At 42.9% G+C, this 27304-nt stretch overlaps 1 protein-coding gene across 2 annotated transcripts in view; it reads right to left on the bottom strand.

The window, feature by feature from the left end:
* The window catches only part of tprg1 (tumor protein p63 regulated 1), a 117974-nt gene that overhangs the window by 43613 nt on the left and 47057 nt on the right, over nucleotides 1-27304 (bottom strand). The window contains exons 2-4 of one of the 2 annotated variants that reach the window (XM_070545892.1): nucleotides 25858-25961; nucleotides 25460-25692; nucleotides 15335-15426 (exon numbers count right to left, since the gene is read on the bottom strand). In XM_070545892.1, the coding sequence (XP_070401993.1) occupies nucleotides 15335-15426; nucleotides 25460-25675 (308 nt within the window). In that variant the 5' untranslated portion in view covers nucleotides 25676-25692; nucleotides 25858-25961. Of the gene's footprint in view, nucleotides 1-15334; nucleotides 15427-25459; nucleotides 25693-25857; nucleotides 25962-27304 lie in introns of those variants that run through there. The other variant, XR_011516953.1, reaches the window with a different exon arrangement.

The following is a 27304-nucleotide window of genomic DNA, read 5'->3' as shown; positions in this document are numbered from 1 at the left end:
ACAATTTTGACTGAGACTGGCGCCTTCATGAGATAAACTCTTATCGTTATCGCTATTCTGAAATGTGTTTCTGTGTAAAAGTTGAACTTCATAAACTTCTTGTATGAAGTTTGATTAGAGAAACGACACATGCATCCTACAGGACCGATAAGCTAACCGCTAGTCTGATCACTGTTTGTCTTCACCTCCAAGGTTAGTCCAGCTGCCGATGCTCCAGATACAACTAAATATGGGAGGCCTAAGTCACACCCATCTACTTCCAGGTCATGGATTCCAGGGCTTATTTTCAACAGGTGGCAAAAGTGATTTTGGTTTTTGTGTGAACAGACGAAGTGGGCTACCACTGTCCGTCCCACTAATTTAATGTCATTGAATCAGACATCATGAAGAGAGGAAAAATAGGAGCTTAGCGTATTTCACATCCTTCTTCCAGGATGAGAGCAAGTGTTATTAAATATGGAGAAAACCTCTATGAAACTGGCCATGTGGAAGGTGGCAGCTACGCCGGGGGAGAGACTCAGCTGTGGCATCATATATGAGACTCGTGATTTGTAGTCATTATAAAAGTGTGGTTCACCGAAAAACCATTTTTAATGATTATTTCTGATTTCATTTGTTTTATTTGGTCACTCTAGAGTTTTTCATGCAGGTTGAACATGAAAATAGTCTCCTACACCTATCTCCTGCATTCGCTTCTGATAGAAAATATCAGAATTCTAGGATTTGAAAATCCTGACAGATCTACGTCACACTGTCACAACATCGATGAACTCACTCATCTTGACTCGCGACGGGGAGGGTTGTTGTTGGTTTAGCATCCAGAAAACATCAGTGAATGCCTCGGCCAATAGAAGCTAATTGTTAGCATTAGCAACTCCACCACACAGCAGAAACTCCTCCAGGCTTGTGCTATTTGTGGAGATTGCACATCAAAGCAAAGCAAACGGAGTGAGTGGCAGAGTCATGTTGCTGTTATCCAATCCGATGGCGAGATGCCTAAATATCAGAAAATAAGAGCAGAAATCCCGTCATCTGAAGCTCTCCTTTCATGTGGCAATTCTCTAGTTCCTAAAACAGGTGCCCCAGTGTTTTTATCCCCCAGAGTACGACTTACCAGGCACTCATTCCTACTAGTAACCGCTGGAAATTTACTGATTAAACAATTGGATGCACCAAGCCTGCGGTCTGGTGCATAAGCACAAAATACAGTCAGGACCTGTCCCCGCACATGAAGATGAAGGGAGACTACCCTTTCATTTCGCGATTTGGCGCTACATAAATAAACTGAATAGAATTAAATAATCACCATCATAGGTCAATAGGTAACTTGTTATATTTCCCAACACATAGTGTCAGTCCAACACTGATAGTAAGGCTGTTAATAAAACCGACCAGACATGGAATAAAAACGGGAAGCTCAGTGATGTGATGCTGTGGGAGGGAAGCCCAGATTTGTGTCTAATCGGTTTGGTTTATTCTGAAAGAGGTTATTTTAAGTTTAGATAAAAATACATGTTTTGCAAAGCTGTTGAATTATGTACTGCAAAAGTTTCCCAATTTTCGAAGCGCCCTTGGCATTGATCATACAATCTGTATACAAGCTTTTCAAATTCCCTAAAAATTTTACAGACTAAGAAAAAAAAAGTTAATTTTTTACACATTTTAAATGTGAAAACATGTCTTCTGTTGAAAATAAAAGGAACACACCTGATATCGTTGTTTCTCTCTCTCTGTCTCACTCCCTTTCTGAAACAAACACATAAATACACACACACCCCTTACAGCTGTGCACACACAGCTAATTCGTGGTGGCATGAGTTTTCAGAGAGCGGTTGTTTCTTACGGCAGGCTGAGCCGGCACGCGCGGCCACCTTCATGTAAAGAACTCTAGACTGCAGCTGGCAGCCATGTGCCAAAGAAGAAATCCAAGGTGTGGGTGAAAAGCTTTGACTGTTCTAATAAAAAGGGTTAACCTTGACTAGACATGAGCATTATGGATGTTACAGAGGTGTTAAAACACCTACTTCCTGTTGCTCCAGCCTGACAAAACAATGTAAAGATGAGACGTCTCTGGAGAAAGCGTGAACTAGGCAAAGGGCTAAAACCAGAGTGAACACTGGCGTGGCCGGCACTTGGCAGGGTGGTTTGCAACGGTTGTAATGTGTACTGAATTCAGTACTGAATACAGGCACATCTGAAACATCAGTTGGGTTTTTTGTGCATCTTTATTAGAAAGATAAACCTTTACTTTGCTCAGGTATGAAATATTTTTAACCATTTATTTCAGGATGAATCCAGGTATTAGAATCAGTTTTAGTAGCTTAAACACAAAATCTGATGTTAAAGCTTAGCAAAAAAACTCCCCAATGTATTTGGTGGGTATTCTATTTGAGTCATTTACTTTTATCCTTCTGGTTTTATCCTTTGGTAGAACAAAAATAGCCCCTTAGTCCCTACCTTCCTGGAGCTTGCAGCCAAATGAAAATTAAACATGCATGCACACCGAACTAGACTAAAGTGGATATAAAATTTGTTGATGTTTAAATTAAACGTTCAACATTACTGTAATGTAGTGTTTAAAATGTAAATTAGAAATCTGTCCTTTGTGTTTCTTGATATGAACATTTAAATAAAAATTATAAATAATCTTAAAAACTACAGTTATTTGAGAGTTTACCATTTGAAAAGATGCTGAAATATTTAATTGCAGGTCATTTATAAAATATGAAAGATAATTTGAAGCTAGTACAAATCAGTGGCATTTTAAGCAGCTTTGGTCTCGTTTTCAGCCACTTGGGTTTTCTGGATTAACTTAAATCAAACACATGTCCATCTCTCCTGGATTCTGAGTTTGAATTTTATTAACCAACCTGAAAACATACTGGTACTGGTCATAAAATGGAATTAAAAAAGTAAATTTATTTCAGTTATTCCAATCATAGGTTCATTCATTACTGATTTGATTTAAATGTTTCTTTAATTTTGTTGATTACAACTGTCTACATTAGAATATTGTGAAAAGGTTCACACTCCTGGTGCCACACTCTAATCAGCTAATTAACTCAAAACACCTGCAAAAACCTTTCATGGTCTCTCAGGCCTAGTCCACACGTAGCCGGGTTTTTTTTTTAAACGAATATCCGCCTCTCCAAAAACTTGCATCCACACCACCTCGTTTAAAAAAAAAACTGTCCACACGTACCCGGATAAATACGTTGTTAAGGAGTATGTCTGTGAAGGTTCTCAGTCATCCAGGTCATTGTAGTCTAATGAGCTTTGAAAGAAAAGCGTCTGGACTTCTTTGAGTTGCTCAAAGACGTTTCACCTCTCATCCGAGAGGCTTCTTCAGTTCTAAGGTCAAATGGTGGAGAGTCCCAGATTTAAACCCAGTGGGAGTTTCCCCCCGAAGAGGGAACAAAAGACCCCCTGATGATCTTCTACATAAACACATTGAGGGTGGGTGTGGGTCCTATTCAGCCAGAGTTTCGGGTGAGCTCATTGTGAAACCTGGCCCCACCCTATCATGTGAATTCCTGAGGTCAGATGGCCCAGGATATGCGTGGGCGTTGAGGCATCTGGGAAGGGATATCAAAACTGGATTATAGATGGCAGACAGTTGGTGTCGTAAACCGCCGCCTCTGTTCAAAGATGGTTGCTCACAGTGGACATAAATGGCTTCCTTTACTCCTCTTTCAAACCATCTGTCCTCTCTGTCCAAAATGTGAACGTTGGCATCCTCGAAAGAGTGACCTTTGTCCTTTAGATGCAAATGGACTGCTGAGTCCTGTCCCGTGGAGGTGGCTCTTCTATGTTGTGCCATGCGCTTGTGAAGTGGCTGTTTGGTTTCTCCGATGTAGAGGTCTGGGCATTCCTCGCTGCACTGTACAGCATACACCACATTGTTCAGTTTGTGTTTAGGAGTTTTGTCTTTCGGGTGAACCAGTTTGTGTCTGAGTGTGTTGCTGGGCCTGAAGTACACTGGTATGTTGTGTTTGGAGAAAACCCTCCTGAGTTTCTCTGATACACCGGCTACATAGGGGATGACAAGGTTGTTGCGTCTGTCTTTCTTATCCTCCCTCGCTGGTGTCTGGTCTTCTTTTCTGTGCATCTTTGCTGACTTCATAAACGCCCAATTAGGATAGCCACATGTTTTAAGTGATTCCTTTATATGTGTGTGTTCCTTCTTTTTCCCTTCCGGCTTAGAGGGAACATGTTCTGCCCGGTGGTGTAAGGTCTTGATTACTCCAAGTTTGTGTTCCAGAGGGTGATGTGAGTCGAAGAGGAGGCACTGGTCCGTGTGTGTGGGCTTCCGGTACACTTCAATGTTGAGGTTGCCATTTTCTTCAAGGTGCACAATGCAGTCCAGGAAAGGCAAGCAGTTGTCCTTTATGTTTTCCCTGGTGAACTTGATGTTTTTGTCCACGGCATTGATGTGCGTAGTGAAGGATTCCACTTCTTGTGTTTTGATTTTGACCCAGGTGTCATCCACATATCTGTACCAGTGGCTGGGTGCTCTCCCTTTAAAAGAGCCAAGAGCCTTTCTTTCCACTTCCTCCATGTAAAGGTTGGCTACAATAGGTGACACGGGGCAGCCCATGGTGCAGCCATGTTTTTGTCTGTAGAAACCTTCGTTGTATGTGAAATATGTAGTGGTGAGGCAGAGGTCTAACAGTGTGCAAATCTGATCGGGTGTGAAGTTGGTCCTGTCCTCCAAGGTGCTGTCTTCTTGTAGTCGTTTTCGGACAGTCTCCACTGCCTCCGTAGTGGGTGTGCAAGTGAAGAGGGAGACTACGTCAAAGGACACCACGGTTTCATCTGGATCCAGGGTCAGTTTCTGGACCTTGTCAGTGAAGTTGGTGGAGTTCTTGATGTGGTGTGGGGAGTTCCCCACCAGAGGTGCAAGGATAGTAGCAAGGTGTTTCGCGATGTTGTAGGTGACTGAATTTATGCTACTGACAATGGGTCTGAGAGGGATACCTTCCTTGTGGATCTTGGGAAGTCTGTAGATGCAGGGTATGGCATCTCCTGGATAAAGATGGTGATATGTCAGGCGGTTGATGGTTTTGTCCCTTTCAAGGCCTTGAAGGCAAGCTATAACTTTCTTTTTGTAGCTGCTTGTGGGGTCTCGCTTTAACCCCGGGTTTCCACGGGAGCCGTCAGCAGCACGTTACTGCAGCAGCACGTCTTGCTCACGTAAACTGCTGCTTGGCCCTTCCCACGAGACGCGAAGCAGCAGGGGGAGCAGCTGTCACCGACAGAGCACGAAGTCACACGAGTGACTTCGTCAGTAAACACAACAACAAGCAGGAGAAAATTACAACATGGTTTGTGTTTTATGTTCTGTCCGTTTTATAATCGCCAATACGGACCTGAAAAACAAAGGAGACCGCTAGCTAGGTGATAACTTCTCACGGGGACGCACAGTTAGTAACCTTTTTTAAAAGTAAAGCAACCGGAAGGCAGTACGTTCTTTATTCTGAAAATCTCGGTAGCTTCTCTCCATTTCCGCGTCCGATTTCCTGTCTTCCCTTCCCCAAAAATGTCGAACTTGACCCGTTTCAGAGGCGTTGCGCGTAGAAAATAGAACCGGCGCGTAAAGGCCGCGACATGCTGCTCCTGAGACGCGGCCGACTCGCGCTGCTGACGGCTCCGGTGGAAAAGGTTCTGTTGACCACAGCGGTTCCTATCAGCAGCTATGACGTGCTGCTGCAGTAACGTGCTGCTGACGGCTCCCATGGAAAGCTGGGGTAAGGCTTCATAGGTGTTGTTGTCACTGAGGAGAGTAGTGTAGGCGGCAGTACTTCCCCCGTCCTCTCGTCCTTCGTCTGTGGTCTTCCACAAGGAGCAGTAATTCCGCTTGCAAAAACAAACAAGCAAAAAGCGCTTGGACAATTGATAAAGCGAGCGCAGCTCTGAGGGCATCCATGCTGTCGGCTAGTGTAAACACAGGTCGCACACGTGATGTCAGCTTTTTTTTGTCGCGGAAAGTGACGTTGCGGACCTTAAAACTCCGGTTTTGTCCGTCCACACGCAGACACCCAAAACGGAGAAAACGCAGATCTTCACTTTGGCCGGAGTTTTTAAAAAGATCCGTTTTCGTGTGAAAAAAACTCCGTTTTCGTGTGGATGACAGGCCAAAACGTAGATATTTTTCTACCTATGCTTTCGTTCTTTTTTTAAACACAGAAACAGTTTTGTTTACCTGTTTGTAGCTACGGTTTCGCCGACAGCTGCCGGCTTCTTCAGGCTGACGCTGATGTTGGCGCGTCACTTCCTTCTCCGTTTATCTGCGGGCAGCAGAGGACGTTGTCGCCCTCTACTGCCCGCTCTCCCCTCTCCGACGATGCAGTCCCATGCATGGTCCAGCGTGTAAACTCCGTCGTCCCTGTTCATGGTCCCACATCCACGTCTCCTTATCTCTATTGCTTCCTTGATCCATCTTTTGTATTTTTGTTGTTCAGTGGTTATGATCCGTGTGTTGTCCCAGTCCATTATATGGTTTTCTCTTAAGCAATGATCTGTTACGGCTGACTTTTTTATTGTACTTTCTGCTTCTTCTTTTGCTGCTCTTGTGTGTTTACGATTTGCCTCTTTCTCGCACTCCTTTCTGTGTTCTATTGTCCGTGTATTGAGTTGGCGTCCGGTTTCTCCTATGTATGTTTTATTGCATATTTTGCATGGGATTTCGTAGATGACTCCACATTTTTGTCCAGCTGATATTTTGTCTTTTGGGTGCACTAGTCTGTTTCTAACTGTTGTGTATGGCTTTGTTGGTGTGTTTATGTTGTGTTTTTTCATTGTTGCTCTTATTTTTTCCGTTATGCCTCTGATGTATGGTAGGGTTATCACTGGTTTTGGTTCTTGTCTTTCTGGGTTTCTGGTTCTTTTTTTGGGTTGTTCTTTGCTTTCTGTTTTTGTTTGTTGTTTTCCTTTGTTTATTGCCCATGTCGGGTATCTGCAGGTCTTTAAAGCGTGTTGTATGTGTTTGTCCTCTTGTTTACGGTCTCTCTCTTCTGTTATTATGTTTGCTCGGTGATATAATGTTCTGATTACTGACATTTTGTGTATGGTGGGGTGTTCTGATGTCCATAATAAATATTGGTCTGTGTGTGTTGGTTTCCTGTATGTGTTTATGTTTAGGGTCCCGTCGGTCTGCCTGGTGATTTTCATGTCCATAAATGCTATGCTGCCTTCTGTTTCTAACTCATAAGTGAATTTTATGTTGCCCGTGTCGTCAATATTGTTTAAGTGTTGTGTTAGTGTTTCTGTTTGACCTTTTGGTATGATTTCCAGTATGTCGTCTACGTAGCGTTTCCATAGTTTTATTTTGCAGTTTGGGGGGGCGGTGGCTATGGCTTTTTGTTCCAGGTCTTCCATGAAAAACTCGCACAGGGTGGCTGATAACGGGTTACCCATGGCGAAGCCTTCCAGTTGTTTGTATATTGTGTTGTCGTATGTGAAGTAAGTGGAGTTAGCTACCAGTCCTATCAGTTGTGCTATGTCGTCTGCTGTGAGGTTTGTCCTTTTATGTAAAGTTTTGTCTTGTCTGATTCTGTTAACTACTATGTCTATGGTTTTTTGGGTTGGTGTTTTTGTGAACAGAGATGTGACGTCATGTGAGATGAGTATGTCGTTGTCTTCTATTGTAATTTCCTTTAGTTCTTTTACCAGTTCTATGCTGTTTTTGCAGTGTTGGTCTGTATTTCCTAATAACGGGCTGATGATTCTGCTGATATCTTTTGCCATGTTGTATGTTGGTGTACCTATGCTGTCTACTATTGGTCTAAGTGGGGTGTTTTGTTTGTGTATTTTTGGTGTTCCATATATTCTTGGTGTTATGTTTGCTGTGGGAATCCAGTGTTTGTACATTTTTTCTGTTATTTTGCCTTTTTCGTGCAGTGGCTTCAGTAATTTTTTCATGTTTTTCTTAATGTTTTCTGTTGGATCTTTTTTAAGTATTTCATAAGTATTTTTGTCTTCTAGCATCTGTTTCATCTGTTGTTTATATTTTTCTCTGTCCATAACTACTGTGGTTCTTCCTTTATCTGCCGGTAGAATAATTATCTGTTCATTTTTGGATAAAGCTGTCATGGCTGATTGTTCTTCTTTTGTAATATTGCTGTGTTGAATTTGGCTGTTTTTTAATATCCCAACTACGTTATTTCTGAGTTCTGCTTTCTTTCCCTCATCTGTGATCTGTTGACATGCTAGTTCTGTTGCTACAATAAATTCATCATATGGTATTACTTTTGGTGTGACTGCAAAGTTTAAACCTTTCTTTAATATGCTCTCTTCTGCTTCTGTTAGTTTGTATTGTGAAATTTTACATACCCATGAGTTTGGTGTGGAGTTGCCTTGTATTTCTCCCCTCTTTTTCTTGTTTATGAGTCTGTTTAACTTCTTTATGTGTCTTTCTTTCACTTTTATGAACTCTTGTTCCTGTTTTTCCATCATGTGTCCTTTAATTAGTTCCTCCATTTGTTTATCAAGTTTGTAATTCCTTTTCAAGTCCAGGTGTCCTCTTTCCAGTTCGTCCTCCACACGCCTCTGTTTGGTTATGACGTTCCTTATCCTCTCCTTGAGCAGTGCTCTCTGTGCTCTTTCTATTATATTTTGTGCTGTCTGGGTCCGGATCGATGTTTTCAGCTGTAGGCTTGTGGGTGTGATGTTTTCGTCCCGGCATCTTAAACAGAAGCGAAGGTGGTTTCTTAGACGTGCGCGTTTCTGGTGTAATCGTTCCAAACGGCGGAAGTCCTTCGTTCCTTGTTGTCCGTATTTCTCTTTGAACATCTTAGGTGTGTTCTTGCTGTGTCTTTGTAAATCCATGCTTTCGTTCTTTTTTAAACACAGAAACAGTTTTGTTTACCTGTTTGTAGCTACGGTTTCGCCGACAGCTGCCGGCTTCTTCAGGCTGACGCTGATGTTGGCGCGTCACTTCCTTCTCCGTTTATCTGCGGGCAGCAGAGGACGTTGTCGCCCTCTGCTGCCCGCTCTCCGCAGATAAACGGAGAAGGAAGTGACGCGCCACCATCAGCGTCAGCCTGAAGAAGCCGGCAGCTGTCGGCGAAACCGTAGCTACAAACAGGTAAACAAAACTGTTTCTGTGTTTAAAAAAGAACGAAAGCATGGATTTACAAAGACACAGCAAGAACACACCTAAGATATTTTTCTACGTTTTGGCAGATCCCCGGCTACGTGTGGACAGGGCCTCAGTCTAGTTCTGTAAGCTACACAATCATGGGGAAGACATCTGACCTGACAGTTGTCCAAAAGATGACCATTGACACCTTTCACAAGGAGGGCAGGACATAAAATGTTGCTAAAGAGGGAGGCTGTGTCCAAGCTCAGTTATAGAGATGGAAGGACAAGATGTGGTAAAAAATAAAACAGTGTACAAGCCTGTTACGGCTGCTGCCTTTTTGCCCCTGGGGATGGTTTTCTCCTGCCTCCACAAAGGCTCAGCAATCATGAGAGACCACCCCTCCTCCTCCTTATCAGCTCATCAGCCCCAGTGCAGCATAAAACAGAGGAGCTGCTACTGGAAAGGAACGGAGACTGAGTGACCGGATCTGTGCCATGGCTTTTTGCTGGCTCCACTGGTGTTTTAAAGTTTTTTTTAGTGGTTTTAGTCAGGCTGTTTTTAATGGGTAAAAGCAAGAGTGCTTTAACATTTTAAAACAGGCGAGGGACCAGAGTGCTAGCTCCCTCTGGTGCTCCAAACTTGTGAGTATGTTCAGTGGACCTGGTGTGTTACGTTTGGGAGCATTTTAGATGTCTGTTTTAATAGAGAATCCCCATTTCAAGCATGTCACCACTAGCCTTTTAAACACTACATATTGACCTTCTAATGGAGCTTTGTGTTTTAAAATATTTATAGTAAAAAGCATTGTTAGATATTTTTATTATTCTGCACATGCCTCTGTGTTACGACACTGTCCTCCATTTTAAAAACGACCCCTGGTTGTAACAAAGCATTAGGGATAACCACACCCTGGAGAGGATTGTGAAACAAAACTTGTCAAAAATGGGGGGGGAGAGTCGCAAAGAGTAGACTGCAGCTGTAGTCTGCGCTTCAAGAACCACCACACACAGATGTATGCAAGACAGGTTTCAGCCGTCGCATTCTGTGTCAAGACATTCTTGAACAAGAGACAGCATCAGAAGTGTCTCTGTGGCTAAAAACAAAAAGGACTGGACTGCTGCTGAGCGGTCAAAAGTTATGTTCTCTGGTGGAAGTAGATGTTACATTTCCTTTGGAAATCAAGGTCCCAGAGTCTGGAGAAGGAGAGAAGCACAGAATCATTGTTGCTTGAGGTCCAGTGTAAAGTTTCTAGTCAGCATCTATGTTTACAAGGCAAAAGTAATGAATGCCCAATCAGGTCAACAACTCTTCATGTAAACATGTCAACTGGAATATGAAATTTCACTCCGATTGACAGCGGTGGTTTTGTCCGATCACCATTCCAATTGATATCCATGTACACACCCATTCGAATTGATGGGAGTAAAATAATGCCCACTGCGCATGTGTGCAACTTTAGCATGACGTCTTTCTGCTTTTGCAGACACTCAGGACAAGTGGAAAACATGACGGGAGGTAAACAGAAGTTATCCTGGTCTCTCCTGTGGAGGAGCAGTAGCATTACGTACTGCTGAGCCTGTAGCTTGGTTAAAGCGATAAAAACAAAAGCATACAGGTAAAAATGCAAAAAACGTTCCATAATGGAGGAAAAAACACAAGTCAACGGACAAAGCTAGAGAATAAGAAAATAAAATGTGAGAGAAATGACATTCGGACCAGAAAGCGTTTGTTTACACTATTTTTTCCGGGAAAGAGAACTCTGCACATGCTCAACCTATTTAATCCGATTAAATGCTTGGTGCTTGTATACTCACAGCATGATCGGATCATTTCAGTTAGTGTCCATATAAACAGACAATTGGGATTTCTGGTCAACCAAGATTAGAATCGGATTGGGGAAATTAGGCGGATATAAACGTAGCTAGTGACGGTTTGGGGTGCCATGTCATCTGCTGGTGTTGGTCCATTGTGTTTTCTGAGGTCCAAGGTCAACGCAGCTGTCTAAAAGGAAGTTTTAGAACACTTCCTGCTTCCTGCTCCTGACCAACTTCATGGAGACAAAGATTTCATTTTCCAACGGGACTTGGCACCTGCACACTGCCAAAGCTACCAGTACCTGGTTTCTGGTATCCCTGTTCTTGATTGGCCAGCAAACTTGCCTGACCTCAACCCCATAGACAATCTATGGGTATTGTGAAAAGGACCGTGCAACATGCCAGACCCAACAATTCAGAAGAGCTGAAGGTCACTATCAGAGCAACATGGACTTTTCCATAACACCTGATCAACTGCATGCCACGCCACATTGCTGCAGTAATCCAGGTCAAATGAGCCCCAACTAATTATTGAGTGCTGTTCATGCTCATACTTTTTATGTTCATACTTTTCATTGGGCCAACATTTCTAAAATGTCTTTATTTTGCATTGGTCTTATTGATATTCTAATATTGTGAGATACTGAATTTGAGATTTTCATTAGTTGTCAGTTGAATCATCAAAACTAAAGAAATAAAAATTTGAAATATATAAGTCGGAGTGTAAAGAATTAATCTAATGTCAAAGTTTTACTTTTTGAATTGAATTACGGAAATGAATCAATTAATATTCTAATATTATGACCAGCACTTGTATATTCATAAATAGCAAGAGAGAAAGTAACTGACCAATGTTTTGGACACACAAGTGAAGAGAGGAGCGGAGCTGTCAACTGATCACCACCTGGTAGTGAGTTGGATCAGATGGCAGGGGAAGATGCCACGTAGACCTGGCAGACCCAAATGCATAGTGAGGGTCTGCTGGAAACCTGGCAGAAGAAGCAGGCAAGACGGCCTTCAACTCCCACCTCCGGCAGAGCTTTGACCACATCCCGAGAGCAGTGGGGGACATTGAGTCCGAGTGGGCCTTGTTCCACTCTGCGATTGTTGAGGCGGCTGTTGCTAGCTGTGGTCGCAAGGTGGCCGGTGCCAGTCGTGGTGGCAATCCCCATACCCGCTGGTGGACACCAGAGGTTCGGGGAGCCGTCAGGCTGACGAAGGAGGCCTACAGGGCATGGCTAGTCTGTGGGTCTCCGGAGGCAGCAGACAGGTACCGGATAGCCAAGCGGGGTGCAGCAGTGGCAGTTGCCAAGGCTAAATCTCGGGCGTGGGAGGAGTTTGGTGAGGCCATGGAGAAAGACTATCGATTGGCTCCAAAGAGGTTCTGGCAAACTGTCCGGCGCCTCAGGACAGGAAGGCAGCATCTCATTCACACCGTTTACAGTGGGGATGGGGAGCTGCTGATGTCAACTGGGGCTATAGTCGGACGGTGGAAGGAATACTTTGAGGAGCTCCTCAATCCCACCTATGCGCATTACGAGGAGGAACCAGAGCCGGGAGACCTGGGGATGGACTGTCCAATCTCGGGGGCAGAAGTTGCTGAGGTAGTCAAAAAACTCCAAGTGGCGGAGCCCCGGGGGAGGATGAGATTTGTCCTGGGTATCTCAAGGCTGTGGATGTTGTAGGGCTGTCGTGGTTGACATGCCTCTGCAACATTGCGTGGTCATCGGGGGCAGTTCCTAGGGAGTGGCAGACCGGGGTGGTGGTCCCCATCTTTAAGAAGCGTGACCTGAGGGTGTGTTCCAACTATAGGGGGATCACACTCCTCAACCTCCCTGGAAAGGTCTACTCCAAGGTATTGGAGAGGAGGGTCCGATTGATAGTTGAATCTCAGATAGAGGAGGAGCAATGTGGTTTTCGTCCTGGCCGTGGAACTGTGGACCAGCTCTATACCCTTGCAAGGATGATGGAGGGGGCATGGGAGTTTGCCCAACCAATCCACATGTGTTTTGTGGATTTGGAGAAGGCTTATGACCGTGTCCCCAGGGCCGCCCTGTGGGGGACGCTCCAGGAGTATGGGGTGGGTGGCTTTCTGTTAAGGGCCATTCAGTCCCTTTACCAGAGGAGCGTGAGTTTGGTCCGCATAGCCGGTAGTAAGTCGGACCTGTTCCCGGTGAGGGTTGGACTCCGCCAGGGCTGCCCTTTGTCACCGGTTCTGTTCATTACCATTATGGACAGAATTTATAGGTGCAGCTGTGGTGTGGAGTGTGTCGAGTTTGGTGGCAGGAGAATCTCGTCTCTGCTTTTTGAGGATGATGTGGTCCTCCTAGCTTCATCCAGCTCTGACCTTCAGCACTTGCTGGGTAGGTTTCGCGGCCGAGTGTGAAGCAGCTGGGATGAGGATCAGCACCTCCAAATCTGAGACCATGGTTCTCGACCAGAAAAGGGTGGCTTGCCAACTCCGGGTCGGGGGAGAGGTCCTACCTCAAGTGGAGGAGTTTAAGTATCTCGGGGTCTTGTTCACGAGTGAGGGTAGGAGGGATCGGGAGATCGACAGGCGGATTGGTTCGGCATCAGCAGTGATGCGGGCGCTGAGCCGATCTGTCGTGGGGAAGAGGGAGCTGAGCCAGAAAGCCACGCTCTCGATTTACCGGTCCATCTACGTCCCAATCCTCACCTATGGTCATGAGCTTTGGGTAATGACTGAAAGAACGAGATCGCGGATACAAGCGGCCGAAATGAATTTCCTCCGTAGGGTGGCCGGGCTCAACCTTAGAGATAGGGTGAGGAGCTCGGACATTCGGGAGGGACTCGGGAGTAGAACCGCTGCTCCTCCGGATAGAAAGGAGTCAGTTGAGGTGGTTTGGGCATCTGATCAGGATGCCTCCTGGACGCCTCCCTGGGGAGGTGTTTCGGGCATGTCCTGCCAGCAGGAGCCCCCCGGGTCGACCCAGGACAAGTTGGAGAGGTTACGTCTCCAATCTGGTCCGGAAACGCCTTGGGGTCCTGCTGGAGGAGCTGGTGGACAAGGCCGGGGAGAGGACGGTCTGAAGCTACCTAGTTGGGATGCTGCCCCCACGACCCGGACCCGGATAAGCGGAGGAAAACGACGACGACAAGAGAGGAAGACAGACGATCTTTTATATAGCACCTCTAAAGATAAAAATCACAAGGTGCTTTACAAGAACAAAAACTATTTTAAATATAAAAAAGATTTTAAGAAGTTATTAAAAAATATGTTTAAAATGAGAAAAAATGTGATTAAAATGTAAGGAAAGGAAGAAAGAAAATGAATAGTAAAGAGGGAAATGATTTGATTCCGGGAAAGGCGGATTAAGTAGAAAGAGCAAGGGCAGAACAAAGAGAGACTGGTGAAGGTCACACCAAAGCCAGCTTGAACAAGTGAGTCTTCAGCTGCTTTTTAAAGGAGACCACTGAGTCCACTAATCTCAGACTCAGGGGGAGAGAGTTCCAGAGTCTGGGGGCCACAGCAGCAAATGATCTGTCACCTTTGACCTTTAGCCTGGTGCTGCGCAACCAGTAGGGTGTAGGCTTTGGTCACTGGACCTCAGGGACCTGCTGGGGGTGTAGGGACTGAGAAGATCACCAATTTATGATGGTGGTTGTCCATGTAAGGCCCTAAAGACCAGAACCAGGATCTTGAAATGAACCCTGAAGTTGACTGGCAGCCAGTGAAGCTGGAGGAGAAGCGGGGCGATGTGGGTGTGTTTGGAGGACTTGGTCAGAAGCCGAGCACAGGCGTTCTGAACCACCTGTAGACGGTTCAGGGAGGTTCTGCTCAGACACGTGAAAAGAGAGTTACAGTAGTCTAAGCGTGAGGAGATGAAGGTGTGGAGAACTGTCTCAAGTTCAGAGCGGGACAGAATGGGACTCAGCTTAGCAATGTTCCTGAGATGGAAGAAGGAAGAGCCAACAAGAGAACTGACATGAGAATCCAGGGTGAGAGCTGGGTCAAAGGTCACACCAAGATTCCTGACAGAGGGTTTGGAGTGAGAAGCAAGCTGACCAAGAGAGTCTCTGACTTTGGGAACCAGCTTGTCTGGGGCACAGATGAGGAAACCAGTAAACCATATATTAAATATTTACAAATATATATAATCGCTGGAACATGTTAACAGTACGAAAAAAGAAAAATTATTCACATTCATAAAACTGATCATCTGTGTGATTGATCTAATATTTATTTTAGGTTTTTTATTGCCATGGTAACTGCAGCTGATGAAGACAATAAACTACAGCTGAACGCAGCAACAAGTGGATGTGAGGAGAGAACTTAAAATATATATTAAACAGCTAATCTGCCTTTGACCAATTTGTATAATGGTAAATTGTGCTTTCTTACATTTTTTTAAGTCTTGTACCCCCCCCCCCCCCACACACACACACACACACACACACTATTGTCTCTTGAACTCACTCTGCCACCAGCCAGATGCCTAGAACGCTGCCGTCTATCTCCTTATTCACCAGAGCTTGGACGTCTTTAATGGCCTGATTGAGAGTGCCGGGCTGTGGAGACAAACACAAGGGTGTCAGTGTCTAATGTTTCACTATGACAATCATAATGCGTGCACAGAAAGCTTGATGGGGAATCTTTAAGGCAGATGTGTGTCAGGGACTGATAAAATGTCAGCATGTCTGAGCATCAAAGAAAACAAAATCACAATAAACAAAGAAACATGATATGTATGTAGGTGGAAATAAAATAGAGCTGTCCAAGTCTGATCAGCGAGACATTTGAACACACGTGGGAATGACTTGAAGCATAACTCTGTACTTCTACACTGAAACTGTCAGCTGTGAGCATTTTCTTTTTTCATGATTCTAATTTTGCCCTTTTCTTGGTTTCACGATTTATTCCCAAATTGGCAAACTTGAACAGATTATGAGTTCAAACTGAGGACTCCTGACATGGGATGGATTCCACTGCAATCCAGTACAACAGGCCTGCAAAAAGCTGTTGCTCGACAACAACACCTTCCCACTGCAGGCATTTCTGCTAGATTAATATGTTTTGTTGACATTCGCTTATTCTGCATGATTTAAATTCTTCAAATGCAACTCCTGCATGAACAGTCTACAATCCCAAATTGACAGAAGACGTGACGTCACATGCAACTTGTGTTTACAGCTGCAATACGACTCAGAAGGTGTGCAAAAAAGATGACCCAGTGATAAAAGGAAGCTCCTTTTGGTTATCTGACATATTGCGGTGATATCTCTGAAAAACATCAGATAAGTATCTGATTCAACAACAAATAAAGTTAAGACACTCCAGATGTCAATCAAATCCCAAGTAAATGTCGTGGAAAATAGCAGTCAGCCAGTTAGAAGCCAAATGTTTCCAATCCTAACATTACAGATCAACTACCCAGGACTTAATCCACAAGACACTCAAAGCCTAGATGTCCAAGAAGTCTGTGATTGTTTCTACTCTGGACTTTTGGAAATGTTGTTTCGTGGCATCAAAGGACTGTGATCTGATCTCAGTGTGCCCGGCAAGAGGCTATGTAAACACTAAAAGATTTTCCTGTAGTAGAATGCAGTATCTTTTTGGGGAAAACCTGGTCTGATGCGAAGAGACGGCATCCATCCCTCTTTAGATGGAGCAGCTCTTCTTTCTAGGAACATGGCCAGTTTTGTTAGTCCTCCATGACAACCCAGGGTCCAGACCAGGAAGCAGAGTCGTAGTTTAACCCACCCCTCTGCAGCTTCTGTACTGTTACCCACCCACTACCCCATAGAGACAGTGTCCTGCCCGCGGCCAAAATCACACAGATTAAATATCAGGCTTAATAAAGCAAATCATGGAAATCTCATGAATGTTAGAACAAATTCAACTGAGCAGAAAACTAGAAAAATTAAATGTGAGTTATTGAACATTAGATCTATTTTTTCAAAGACTTTGTTAGTGACTTTATTTGTGATAATCAGATCTCTTTGCTCTCTCTCACAGAATCCTGGCTGCAGCAAGAGGACTATGTTAGCTTAAACGAGTCGACTCCTTCTAATTATTTAGATCATCATATTGCTCGAAGTATAGGGCGAGGAGGAGGAGTAGCAACCATTTTTCATTCTGACTTAGTAATCAATCCCTTACCAATTAATAGCTACAGTTCGTTCGAACATCTTATTCTTAGTTTTCCTAATCCAGATAGCAAAACTGTAAAACCACTCTTGTTTGTAGTTTTATATCGTCCACCAGGCCCTTACTCTGAGTTTTTGGATCAGATCTCTGATTTTTTATCTGATTTGGTGCTAAATACTGATAAGGTCATTGTAGTGGGGGATTTTAATATTCATGTGGACATCGAAAATGATAGTCTCAATGTAGCCTTTAGTAATATCTTAGACTCAATTGGTTTTACTCAAAGAATACATAGCTCCACCCACTCCTGCCATCATACATTGGACCTTATGCTGACTTATGGCAAAAAGTGTGAGGAAATAACGATCTTTCCACATAATCCAGTCCTCTCTGACCACTTTCTGATAACCTTTGAGTTTTTTATAACTGAGTTCTCAAAACATGAAAGTAAATTTCACTATCGTCGGTCTCTATCTGACAGCGTTGTTGCATCTTTTAAATCAACTGTTCCATCTTTACTGTCCTCAGCATCTCAGAGGAACGTAGCAGAGGGCAATATTTTCAGTTCTAGCCCCTCACAAATTGATACCTTAGTTCATAATGCTAATTCCTCTTTACGTGTGGCATTAGATGATGTTGCCCCTTTAAAAAAGAAGGTAATTAGGGACAGGAAGTTGGCTCCCTGGTTTAACTCTCATCTACGAGCCTTAAAACAAAACTCTAGGAAATTGGAGAGAACATGGCGCTCTACGTACCATGAGGAGGCCTACCTATCCTGGAAAAATAGTCTTGTGCTTTATAAAAATAAGCTTCGACAAACTAGAACTGCTCATTTCTCAGCGTCAATTGAGGAGAATAAGCATAATCCTAAATTTCTTTTCAGTACAGTTGCTAAACTTACACAGAATCATAGCTCTGAGCCATCTATTCCCTTAGCCCTCAGCAGCAATGACTTCATGGGATTTTTTACAAGTAAAATTAATTCTATTAGAAACAAAATCTTTAGCATCCTCCCTAATGCGATTTCTTCTTCCTCAGTAAGTGAGGCAGCATCAGAGGTAACTGTAGAACCTCATCTGTGCTTCAACCGTTTTGATCCAGTTGAGCTTTCAGAGTTATCAAAAATATTAGCTTCATCTAAACTAGAGCTGAAACGATTCCTCGAGTACCTCGAATAATTCGAGTACAAAAATCCTCGAGTCAAATTCTCTGCCTCGAGGATTCGTTTAATTCATATTTAATTAATTCATGGCTTTGCAATCGCCCGGGGTCATGTTTCACCCGGACCGAAATAAGTGACGCACATGCCCACTGAACTGAATGCACACGCGAGTAGCGAATATAACTTAACTTTCTCTTAAACCATGGAGGACAACTTGAACCCCGGTGGAGTGTGAAAAAGACAGAAAATGTCAAAGTTGTGGGACCATTTTTCACGTCGTAAGGCGGAAAACATAGTCCAGTGTAAATACTGTAAAATGGATTTAGCCTACCACAACACCACATCCTCCGTGCTGCAGCACCTGTAAATGTCACTTCTGCAAGCGGACTCGGAGCCTCTACAAGATAATGCTTTTTAGCCTGTTTTTCTATATATTCTGCGGACTCTGCGACTTTTTCGTTTGTAGCACTCAGTTTCAGCTCACACCGTACGTCTGGTAGCAACACGTCGGACTTAAAATGTGCTAAAAAATAGCAGTTTTTACACAACACGTCGGACTTTTTATTGTGTTATTGATGTCTGTTGTCCCTCGGGGTTTCTGCAGGAGGACACGGGTATTTATGAGAGTGGCGGAGGAAAACGAAAGAAAGTAAATAAATGTTTTGTGATCAGTATAATTTGACAAAACCACAGCAAACATGCTTTTGGCAATCCTTGTTAGTGTGAGAAAAAAAAGTGTGGAAATTAAAACGGACGTGTGTTAATAGGGAAACAGCCGGCGAGCTGTTTGCGTCGTGAGCGGTTCTGGTTCTGTTTGGGCCGCAGCCGCTCGCAGCGTTATCCTCCTAGTTTTTGTCTGGCTTGCAGGCTAGCAGATTCTCGCACGAGGGGAAAATCGGCTCAGGTTGTTTACTTATTTTTAGCACAGGCATTTGTTTACTGTGAAGTAAAGTTGAAGTGCTGAAGTTATGCAAACTAATTTTGAATAAAACTTGAAGAATAACTGGCAATTGCTTTCTCATTTCAAGAGGTCTTTCATAATTATAACATGCTATTTGATATCAAATCAAATCACTTTTATTGTCACGTCACATGTGCAGGTACACTGGTACAGTACATGCGAGTGAAATTCTTGTGTGCGAGCTTCACAGCAACAGAGTTGTGCAAAAATACAGTAATGTAAAAACAAGTAAAATATAAAAATGGCTAATCTAAGTATACAAATGAATAAAGTAAACAATAAGATAAGAGATGTAAAATATACAGAGGTTGGTATGTGCAAAACAGTGGCATTAATGTACAGTATGGAGCGTGCAATGTTGGAACTTGGTGGAGCTCGCGACGAGGCAGCCATACTCTGCGCCATCTTGGCTCATCAACATATGATATAAAGGTTTATAAACACAAAAGGGTAATTTATTAGAGTACTCGATTAATCGAAAAAAAGATTCGATAGAGTACTCGATTACAAAAATATTCGATAGCTGCAGCCCTAATCTAAACCTTCAACTTGCATTTTAGATCCAATCCCAACCAAATTATTTAAAGATGCATTTCCTTTGGTTACTGTCCCCATTCTAGATGTAATCAATCTATCCTTAGTAAATGGGTATGTACCACAAGATTTTAAGGTTGCTGTAATGTAACATGCCTCCTTCTAAAAAGGCTAGGTTCTCCAGAGTTATCTCTGTAGTTATGCTGCTATAGACTTACCCCCAAATTCCACTACCTCCGCTCCGGTCTGCCCCCGCCTTCTGCAGCCGCTCGCTTCTGAACTAAATTTTTACCGGTACCCGCTCTACAACGGCTCCGCTCCGGTGCGGAGACCTGAGGGGGGCAAACAAGCATGCGCGGGATTTTTGAGATCTTGCGATACAGTCAGAGCAATAAACGCGGAAGTTAGATCCAAACACCCGTTGTGTGGGAGAAGCATCGAAATGAACTGTTTAATCTGCCCATCATTTGTGTTGAGAGATCAGCAGTGTTTGGATCAACAAAGTGTGACTACTTTGATAGTGGAAACTGTATTTATGGCTTACTTTTGTGCATTTAAAGTTCAGCCGCCATTGATAGTTTTTAAAAGTTGTTAAACCTGTGCATATGAAACAAAAAACGCCTTTTGTTTATCGATTTATTGTGAAATAACAGAAGTTGTGCTTGCTCCCTTTCCTGTTGGGCGGTTGTGATTCCTGTCCATTGACTGCGGAGGTGCTCCGGCGTCCGGCAAAAATAGGATTGATTCTATTTTTGCCGGAACAGAGGGCAGCTCACTGCGCCACATTGCCGCAGCACGGCCGCAGTAGTGGAATTGCTCTGATTGACTACAACGGGACCGATTTTGCTCCAGAGTTCGTGTCGGAGCGGAGCGGATGTAGTGGAATTTGGGGGTTAGACTGCTGGAGGATACACTGACCACTTTTCACACTACTATTTTCTTCTACAATCTGCTCTTTAACTGTATTATTTTCTGCAGTTTCAGCTGTTAACTTTATTTTTTCTCTAATCAATCTATCCTTAGTAAATGGGTATGTACCACAAGATTTTAAGGTTGCTGTAATCGAACCTTCACTTAAGAAGGCTTCTCTGGATCCAGATGACCCAATGAATTATAGACCAATATCTAACCTTCCATTTTTATCCAAAGTCCTGGAGAAAATAGTGGCCATCCAAGTATGTGAGCATTTAAACACTAATGCTCTGTTTGAGGAATTTCAGTCTGGTTTTAGAGAGTATCACAGTACTGAAACTGCATTAGTGAGAGTTACAAATGATATTCTCATGGCCTCAGATAAGAATCTTGTTTCTGTTCTAGTCTTGTTAGATCTCAGTGCTGCCTTTGACACAGTTGATCACAATGTTCTTTTAGAAAGACTTGAACATGTTGAAGGGATCAAAGGAACAGCGTTAGGCTGGTTTAAATCCTACCTGTCTGACAGATTTCATTTTGTAAATGTACATGACAAATCTTCTTTATACTCCAGGGTTACTTGCGGAGTACCACAGGGTTCAGTGCTTGGACTAATTCTTTTTACTATATATATATGCTCCCAATTGGTAAAATCATTAGACAGTATGGGATAAACTTCCACTGTTATGCTGACGATACCCAGTTATATTTATCCATTAACCCTGATGAACCTAATCGGTTGGGTAGATTACAGGCTTGTCTTGAGGACATAAAAATTGGATGACTCTAAACTTTTTGCTTTTAAATCAAGACAAGACGGAAGTTCTCATCTTTGGACCAGAAATCCAGAAAAGGAAATTACTTAGTCAATCACCTGACCTGAATGGCATTACATTAATCTCCGAGAACAAAGAAAGGAAACTTGGTGTTATCTTTGACCAGGACATGTCATTCAAATCCCAGGTTAAACAGGTTTGTAGGATTTCCCTTTTCCACCTTCGGAATGTTGCTAAGATTAGAAGCATCCTTTCCAGGAGTGATGCTGAAAAACTAGTTCATGCATTTATTACATCAAGACTGGATTACTGTAATCCATTACTCTCAGGAAGTCCACAGAATGTAGTTAAAAGTCTTCAGCTTGACCAAAATGCTGCAGCTAGAGTTCTGATGAGATCTAAAAAGAGAGATCATATCTCTCCTGTCTTAGCTTCCCAACATTGGCTACCTGTTAAATTCAGAATAGATTTTAAGATCCTTCTTCTCACATATAAAGCTCTTAATAATCAAGGTCCATCATACATCTGTGATCTGATTGTTCCATATGTTCCTAACCGAGCACTTCGCTCTCAGACTGCAGGTCTACTGGTGGTTCCCAGAATATCTAAAATTAGGATGGGAGGCAGATCTTTTAGTTATCAGGCTCCTCTCCTGTGGAACCAGCTCCCAGCTTTAGTCTGTGAGGCAGACACTTTGTCTACTTTTAAGAATAGGCTTAAAACATTTTTATTTGATAGGGCCTATGGTTAAAATCTGATGTTAGCCTAGATCTGGACAAGTGGGGGAGTACAGGGAAGTGGAGTGTACAGTCGGTAAAGATGGCTCTCCCTTGCCCTGCCTCCAACATGCCTACATCTAAATAGGATAGATTATCCAGAGTTATCTCTGTAGTTATGCTGCTATAGGCTTAGACTGCTGGAGGATGCACTGACCACTTTCCACACTCTACTGCTTTCTTCTACAATCTGCTCTTTAACTGTGTTATTTCCTGCTATTTCAGCTGTTAACTTTATATTCTCTCTAAGTGTTTTCTCCCCAGAAGAAGCTACAACGATGTTCTGCTGAGCTGTGGTGGCCTCATGGAGGGGGCCATCGACTAGCACACTGCTGCTAACCACTAAAACATTCTCCCTCTCCTGATAATAACTTTTTGCTTTCCTTGACGTTAGACGTGCTACTACTAGTTTATCTGTTTAATTATAGATCCACTAGGATAAATACAATAAAGTTGATCTCTCACCAAATAGAATATTTACTAAGACATCACAATATAACTGTAGACACATTACTTGGGGTGGGAGGGTGGGTGTGTGTGTGTGTGTGTGTGCGTGTGCGTGTGTGTGCTCTGTCTTCTCGATCCCCAGTGAGTCGTGGAGGATGGCTGCTTATACTGAGCGAGGATCCTCTGGAGGTTTCTTCCTGTTAAAAGGGAGTTTTCCTCTCCACTGTCACTTTATGCTTGCTTAGTATGAGGATTGCTGTATAGTCACTGACACTAGTCAGTGACTTGATGCAATTTGCTGGGTTCCTTATATAGGAAACATTATTTCTGATTGGCTTAATAAACTGACCTGGATTTGAATGTTTATTATGTGAAGTGCCTTGAGATGACTTGTCGTGATTTGGCGCTTTATAAATGAAATTGAATTTAATTTAATCTCTTGGTCAAATATCTCTGGCTGCTTAATTTTTAGCTCTTTTTCTAAAGAAATATTTAAGTATGTACATTAGCACAACAGTTTATTTACATGCAATTGTAAAATTGTTCACGCATCCATTTGGATGGATGGATGGATGGGTAAATTAGTAAAACACCAGATATAACACCAGAAAATTAGCCAACCAGAAGAGCGGGAGCTTGTGATGTCAGGCTGCTATGGTCAGAATGAATAAAGAATAAAGGCAGAATTGTTTGCTGATAGGAGGAATTAAACAGATGGAATAAACGACCCGTGTGAGTTCATCTCAGTAAGTTGACCTCGCCTTTTACAAACACAGATAACAGACGTCCAATGTTCAGAATGCCTGCATCTGTGCAGCGCTGAATGTATTTACACTTTTCATTGATACAGTAAACCTCACGGGCCTTGGCTGAACACATGATAACACTACAAGGTTGGGTTCATGTCACACAAAGATTTTTGCACCAAAACTCCACAAATATCTGATTTCTGTTAGCATTTTTTGAACAAAAATAATCTTATAAGCACTTTTGGCATGAATATTTTTATTTTTAGGTTTGAACCAGGCCCCCACAATGCGGGACAGAAATTGAGGCCAATGCGGAAGTGAAATAAATTGCAGTTCCACCCTCATCCACTAGGGGCTGGTGTCAGAAGCGAGCAAATCCTCATTGACTCCCATGTTAAAAATACCAATTTCACAGCAGAAATAAACATGTTTACAGCCTGGTACCAAAACATGGTTTTGGTTTAAATGATCTAGTTTACACTCATGACAACTCTGAGGGGGGTGAATTTTTTTCTCACTCTTCTGTTTAAGTGTATTAAAAGCCTAAAATTCTGTATAATTAATGAGCATCAGACCCACGTGACTGCAGAGCTAGCTCCGGGGAAAGGCCTCAGTAGAGCCTCGGTCTGGCCTGGAAACTGCTCCGTCATTTTCAGTCTCTCAACTTAGACCATTAGTTGTGCCATTTGTGTATTCTTGTTTGGATATTATTTATGCAATTGTTGGACAAAATGACTTGCTGTGGCATTAATTGCACTAATAGAGCGTCCAAGGAGTCTCCACTTCATTTTTTTCGGTAAGTAAAATTATATTTATGTATTTTAGGTCACTGCCGAGCTGAGCTTAGATTTTAACATGTACTGTTTAACCATGACATTTAAATGTAATAGGGTAAAACCCAGTGCATTTAACATAATGCTGCACTTTAGAAAATGGGTTGAAATATAACATGTTGGTGGAGCTGGGTTCCCACTATCGGCTTGTGGAGCTCTCGGGAGACCGATGTTTTCCACCCGGTTCTCCCCTCCCCACAGCTCGGCGCATCTCTGTCTGATCGCTGCTCCTGTCTGCTGCGCGGGCTGACGGCTTGTGGAGATCTCGGAGACCTCTGTGTTCCACCCGGTTTTACCCAGCGGTCAGCCCGGCGTATCTCTGACTCAGAAGCTCTGGTGTTGTGCACAGTTAACTCTGGTTGTAGCTAGGTAGCTACCTCCGTTAGCTTAGCTCCCACCTCCGCATTAGCTTTGGGTTAGCTTCAGGTTAGCTTGTAGCTAGTTAGACCGGGTGTCGTCAGTTGATCCCAGCCTTACAGCCCCACCCTCAGCTCCACCCCTCTTCCCTTTTGTGGAATTGTCTGGGCTTGACGGAACCTGTGACACGGTCAAAATGGCGGTGGTGGCCACCTTCCATTTCTCTTCAAAAACGTGTTATTGGAGCCTATGGAAACCCATTGTCCATACATGTATATGTCGATGGTTTGAACACTTGAATAGGAGGATTTTCTGATCCCTCAAACCAGATCACATCAGAGGGAAACACCTCTTAGCTACTGCCATCACTCAGAGGTGAAGGAGATTGAAATCTAGGCTCAGATATGCACACCCACCAGTCACATACTTTAACATGTACAGAAATACTATTTGGTTTTTAATGGGAACACTGAGCTGATGCTAAATGTTCAGCTAGTTGCGTTAACTAGTTTTTCTTATTCCTTTACTGCAAAGTCTCTCATGTAAAATCTCGTTTTATTCTCAATGACTTTATCTGGTTAAATGATGATGATGATGACGATGGTGATGCATATTCAAAAAGAGTTATCAACATCAATTTTAAATAGGTTTTAGAAAATAAATTTAAGAAAACAAATTATAATTGGCAGCTTTTAAATTTGGTGGTATGCTTCCCATGAGGATCAAATAGAAAATATGTTGGAAAAATAATTAGGAAAACAAAAAATGTATAAATAGTCTGTTTACTTCACAAATTCCTTAAAACTGGGTTTATTTCTAAACCATTAGAACAAATAAACTTTTCCCTCATGTGCATCTGATCTGAGATGCTACAGAAAAATCTGCACATGCAATCCTTTATGTTCCTTCAACTGGCCCCTAAAACTGGCCGAGTGTGGAAGCTTTACCCTCAGCACGAAGAACTTCTTGAGTTTGAACTGGTCCAGGAACGAGTCCAGGGGCTGGACCTCAAGGAGGGAGCGGCTCACTCCGCCGTCCTGCTGCGGCTCCTCGGTGCATGCTGGGCGGTCAGCGCTCGGCTCAGAGTCCGCTGGTCCGCTGGAGGAGGAGCTGGTCGGCTTCTGCTGCTCCTCGGCTGGTGCTCCTTCCTCCTCGTCTGCCATCGCCAGGCTTCAGATCTCTGATGAATGTTTAAGATGTTTTACTGACGGAATCCCGCTGTCGGGTCACGTTTTACTCACGTTCATTTAAAAAGTAACGCTTCTGGTCGCTGCCCTTAAAAAAGCCATCTAAATAAAACCTGAAGCAGGATTTCTGCAGAGAAATTCAGATGGGTGTGACTTACCAGCGTTTATGGAAGTTGGTGTCAAAGTTGGAAGCTGGATGAAGAGAAACCAGCCACGGGTATCCAACTTCCTACTTCCTGCTTTTATTTGAGGGCGGGACAGACTGAAGCACATCAAACAGCAGCAATGCAAAATTATCATTTGCATGATGAGTATTTTCAGTGAGTTTCGTTTTACTTCAAGTCGTGTAACTGGATCAACTTCATGTATTAAGGGGAAATGTTGCTGCCAACCAAATACCATGCTTTCTGTCACATAGAAGGCTCCAATCACTCAATCCCATGCATGGGATTGCATGCACTGACTGGCTTAGGAAACGACTGTTAAAGGACCACTCACGGTGAAAAGATGCACAAACAATGACTTTTGCATTCTTAGTGATGGTTGCTCTCCTTTCAGGATGCAGTCAGGAGTTTGTTAGCCTGGCTTGCCCTCCTCCTCTGTTTAATTCTAATCAAATCAAATCACTTTTATTGTCACGTCACATGTGCAGGTACACTGGTACAGTACATGCAAGTGAAATTCTTGTGTGCGAGCTTCACAGCAAGAGTTGTGCAAAAATACAATAACGTAAAAACAAGCAAAATATAAAAATGGCTAATCTAAGTAATAATATGTATAGTATGTAAGGTATATACATTACTAAATGTGTGTGCTAAGTATTTTATTTTTTATTTTTCTACATGTGTGCGTGTGAGTGTGTGTATAGTGCGTATATACATATTTTACAAATGAATAAAGTAAACAATAAAATAAGAGATATAAAATGTACAGAGGTTGGTATGTGCAAAACAATGGCATTAATGTACAGTATGGAGTGTGTAATGTTGTTGTAATTCTGCACAGAGATGTGTGCAGAATTAAACAGAGAACAAGTCTGACAAGACAGGCTAGGAGTTTGTAAGAGGTAACAAACGTTGTTGCACCCAGACATTATCTAAGGATTTTTTCCCAGATTATTTAGAATTTATGCCACAAAAATAAGATATTCAGCAGGATTACATAGTAAGGTGGCTGGTATAATATCATACAAACTAGTAACAATTGAATTAAGTTTATTTATAAAGCGCCAAGAGTTGTCTCAAGGAACTTCGCAAAGTAAACATTCCATTACAGATCAGTTCATTAAGCCAGTCAGTAAAACGTTTCCTACATAAGGAACCCAGCAGGTTGCATCGAGTCACTGACTAGTCTTTACAGCAATCCTCATACTAAGCAAGCATGCAGCAACAGTGGAGAGGAAAACTCCCTTTTAACAGGAAGAAACCTCCAGAGAATCCTGGCTCAGTATAAGCAGCCATTCGCCATGACTCACTGGGGATGGAGAAGACAGAGCACACACACACACAACATATACCAAGTAGGGCTGAACGATTAATTGCATATGCGATTAAATAGCGATGTGACAAAAGGAGATTGTCTAATCACAAAAGCTTTGATTTGACT

Source organism: Nothobranchius furzeri, chromosome 16 (assembly GCF_043380555.1).
Source record: "Nothobranchius furzeri strain GRZ-AD chromosome 16, NfurGRZ-RIMD1, whole genome shotgun sequence".
Classification (NCBI taxonomy): Eukaryota; Metazoa; Chordata; class Actinopteri; order Cyprinodontiformes; family Nothobranchiidae; genus Nothobranchius; species Nothobranchius furzeri.
This window is presented reverse-complemented; position numbering and strand designations above follow the sequence as displayed.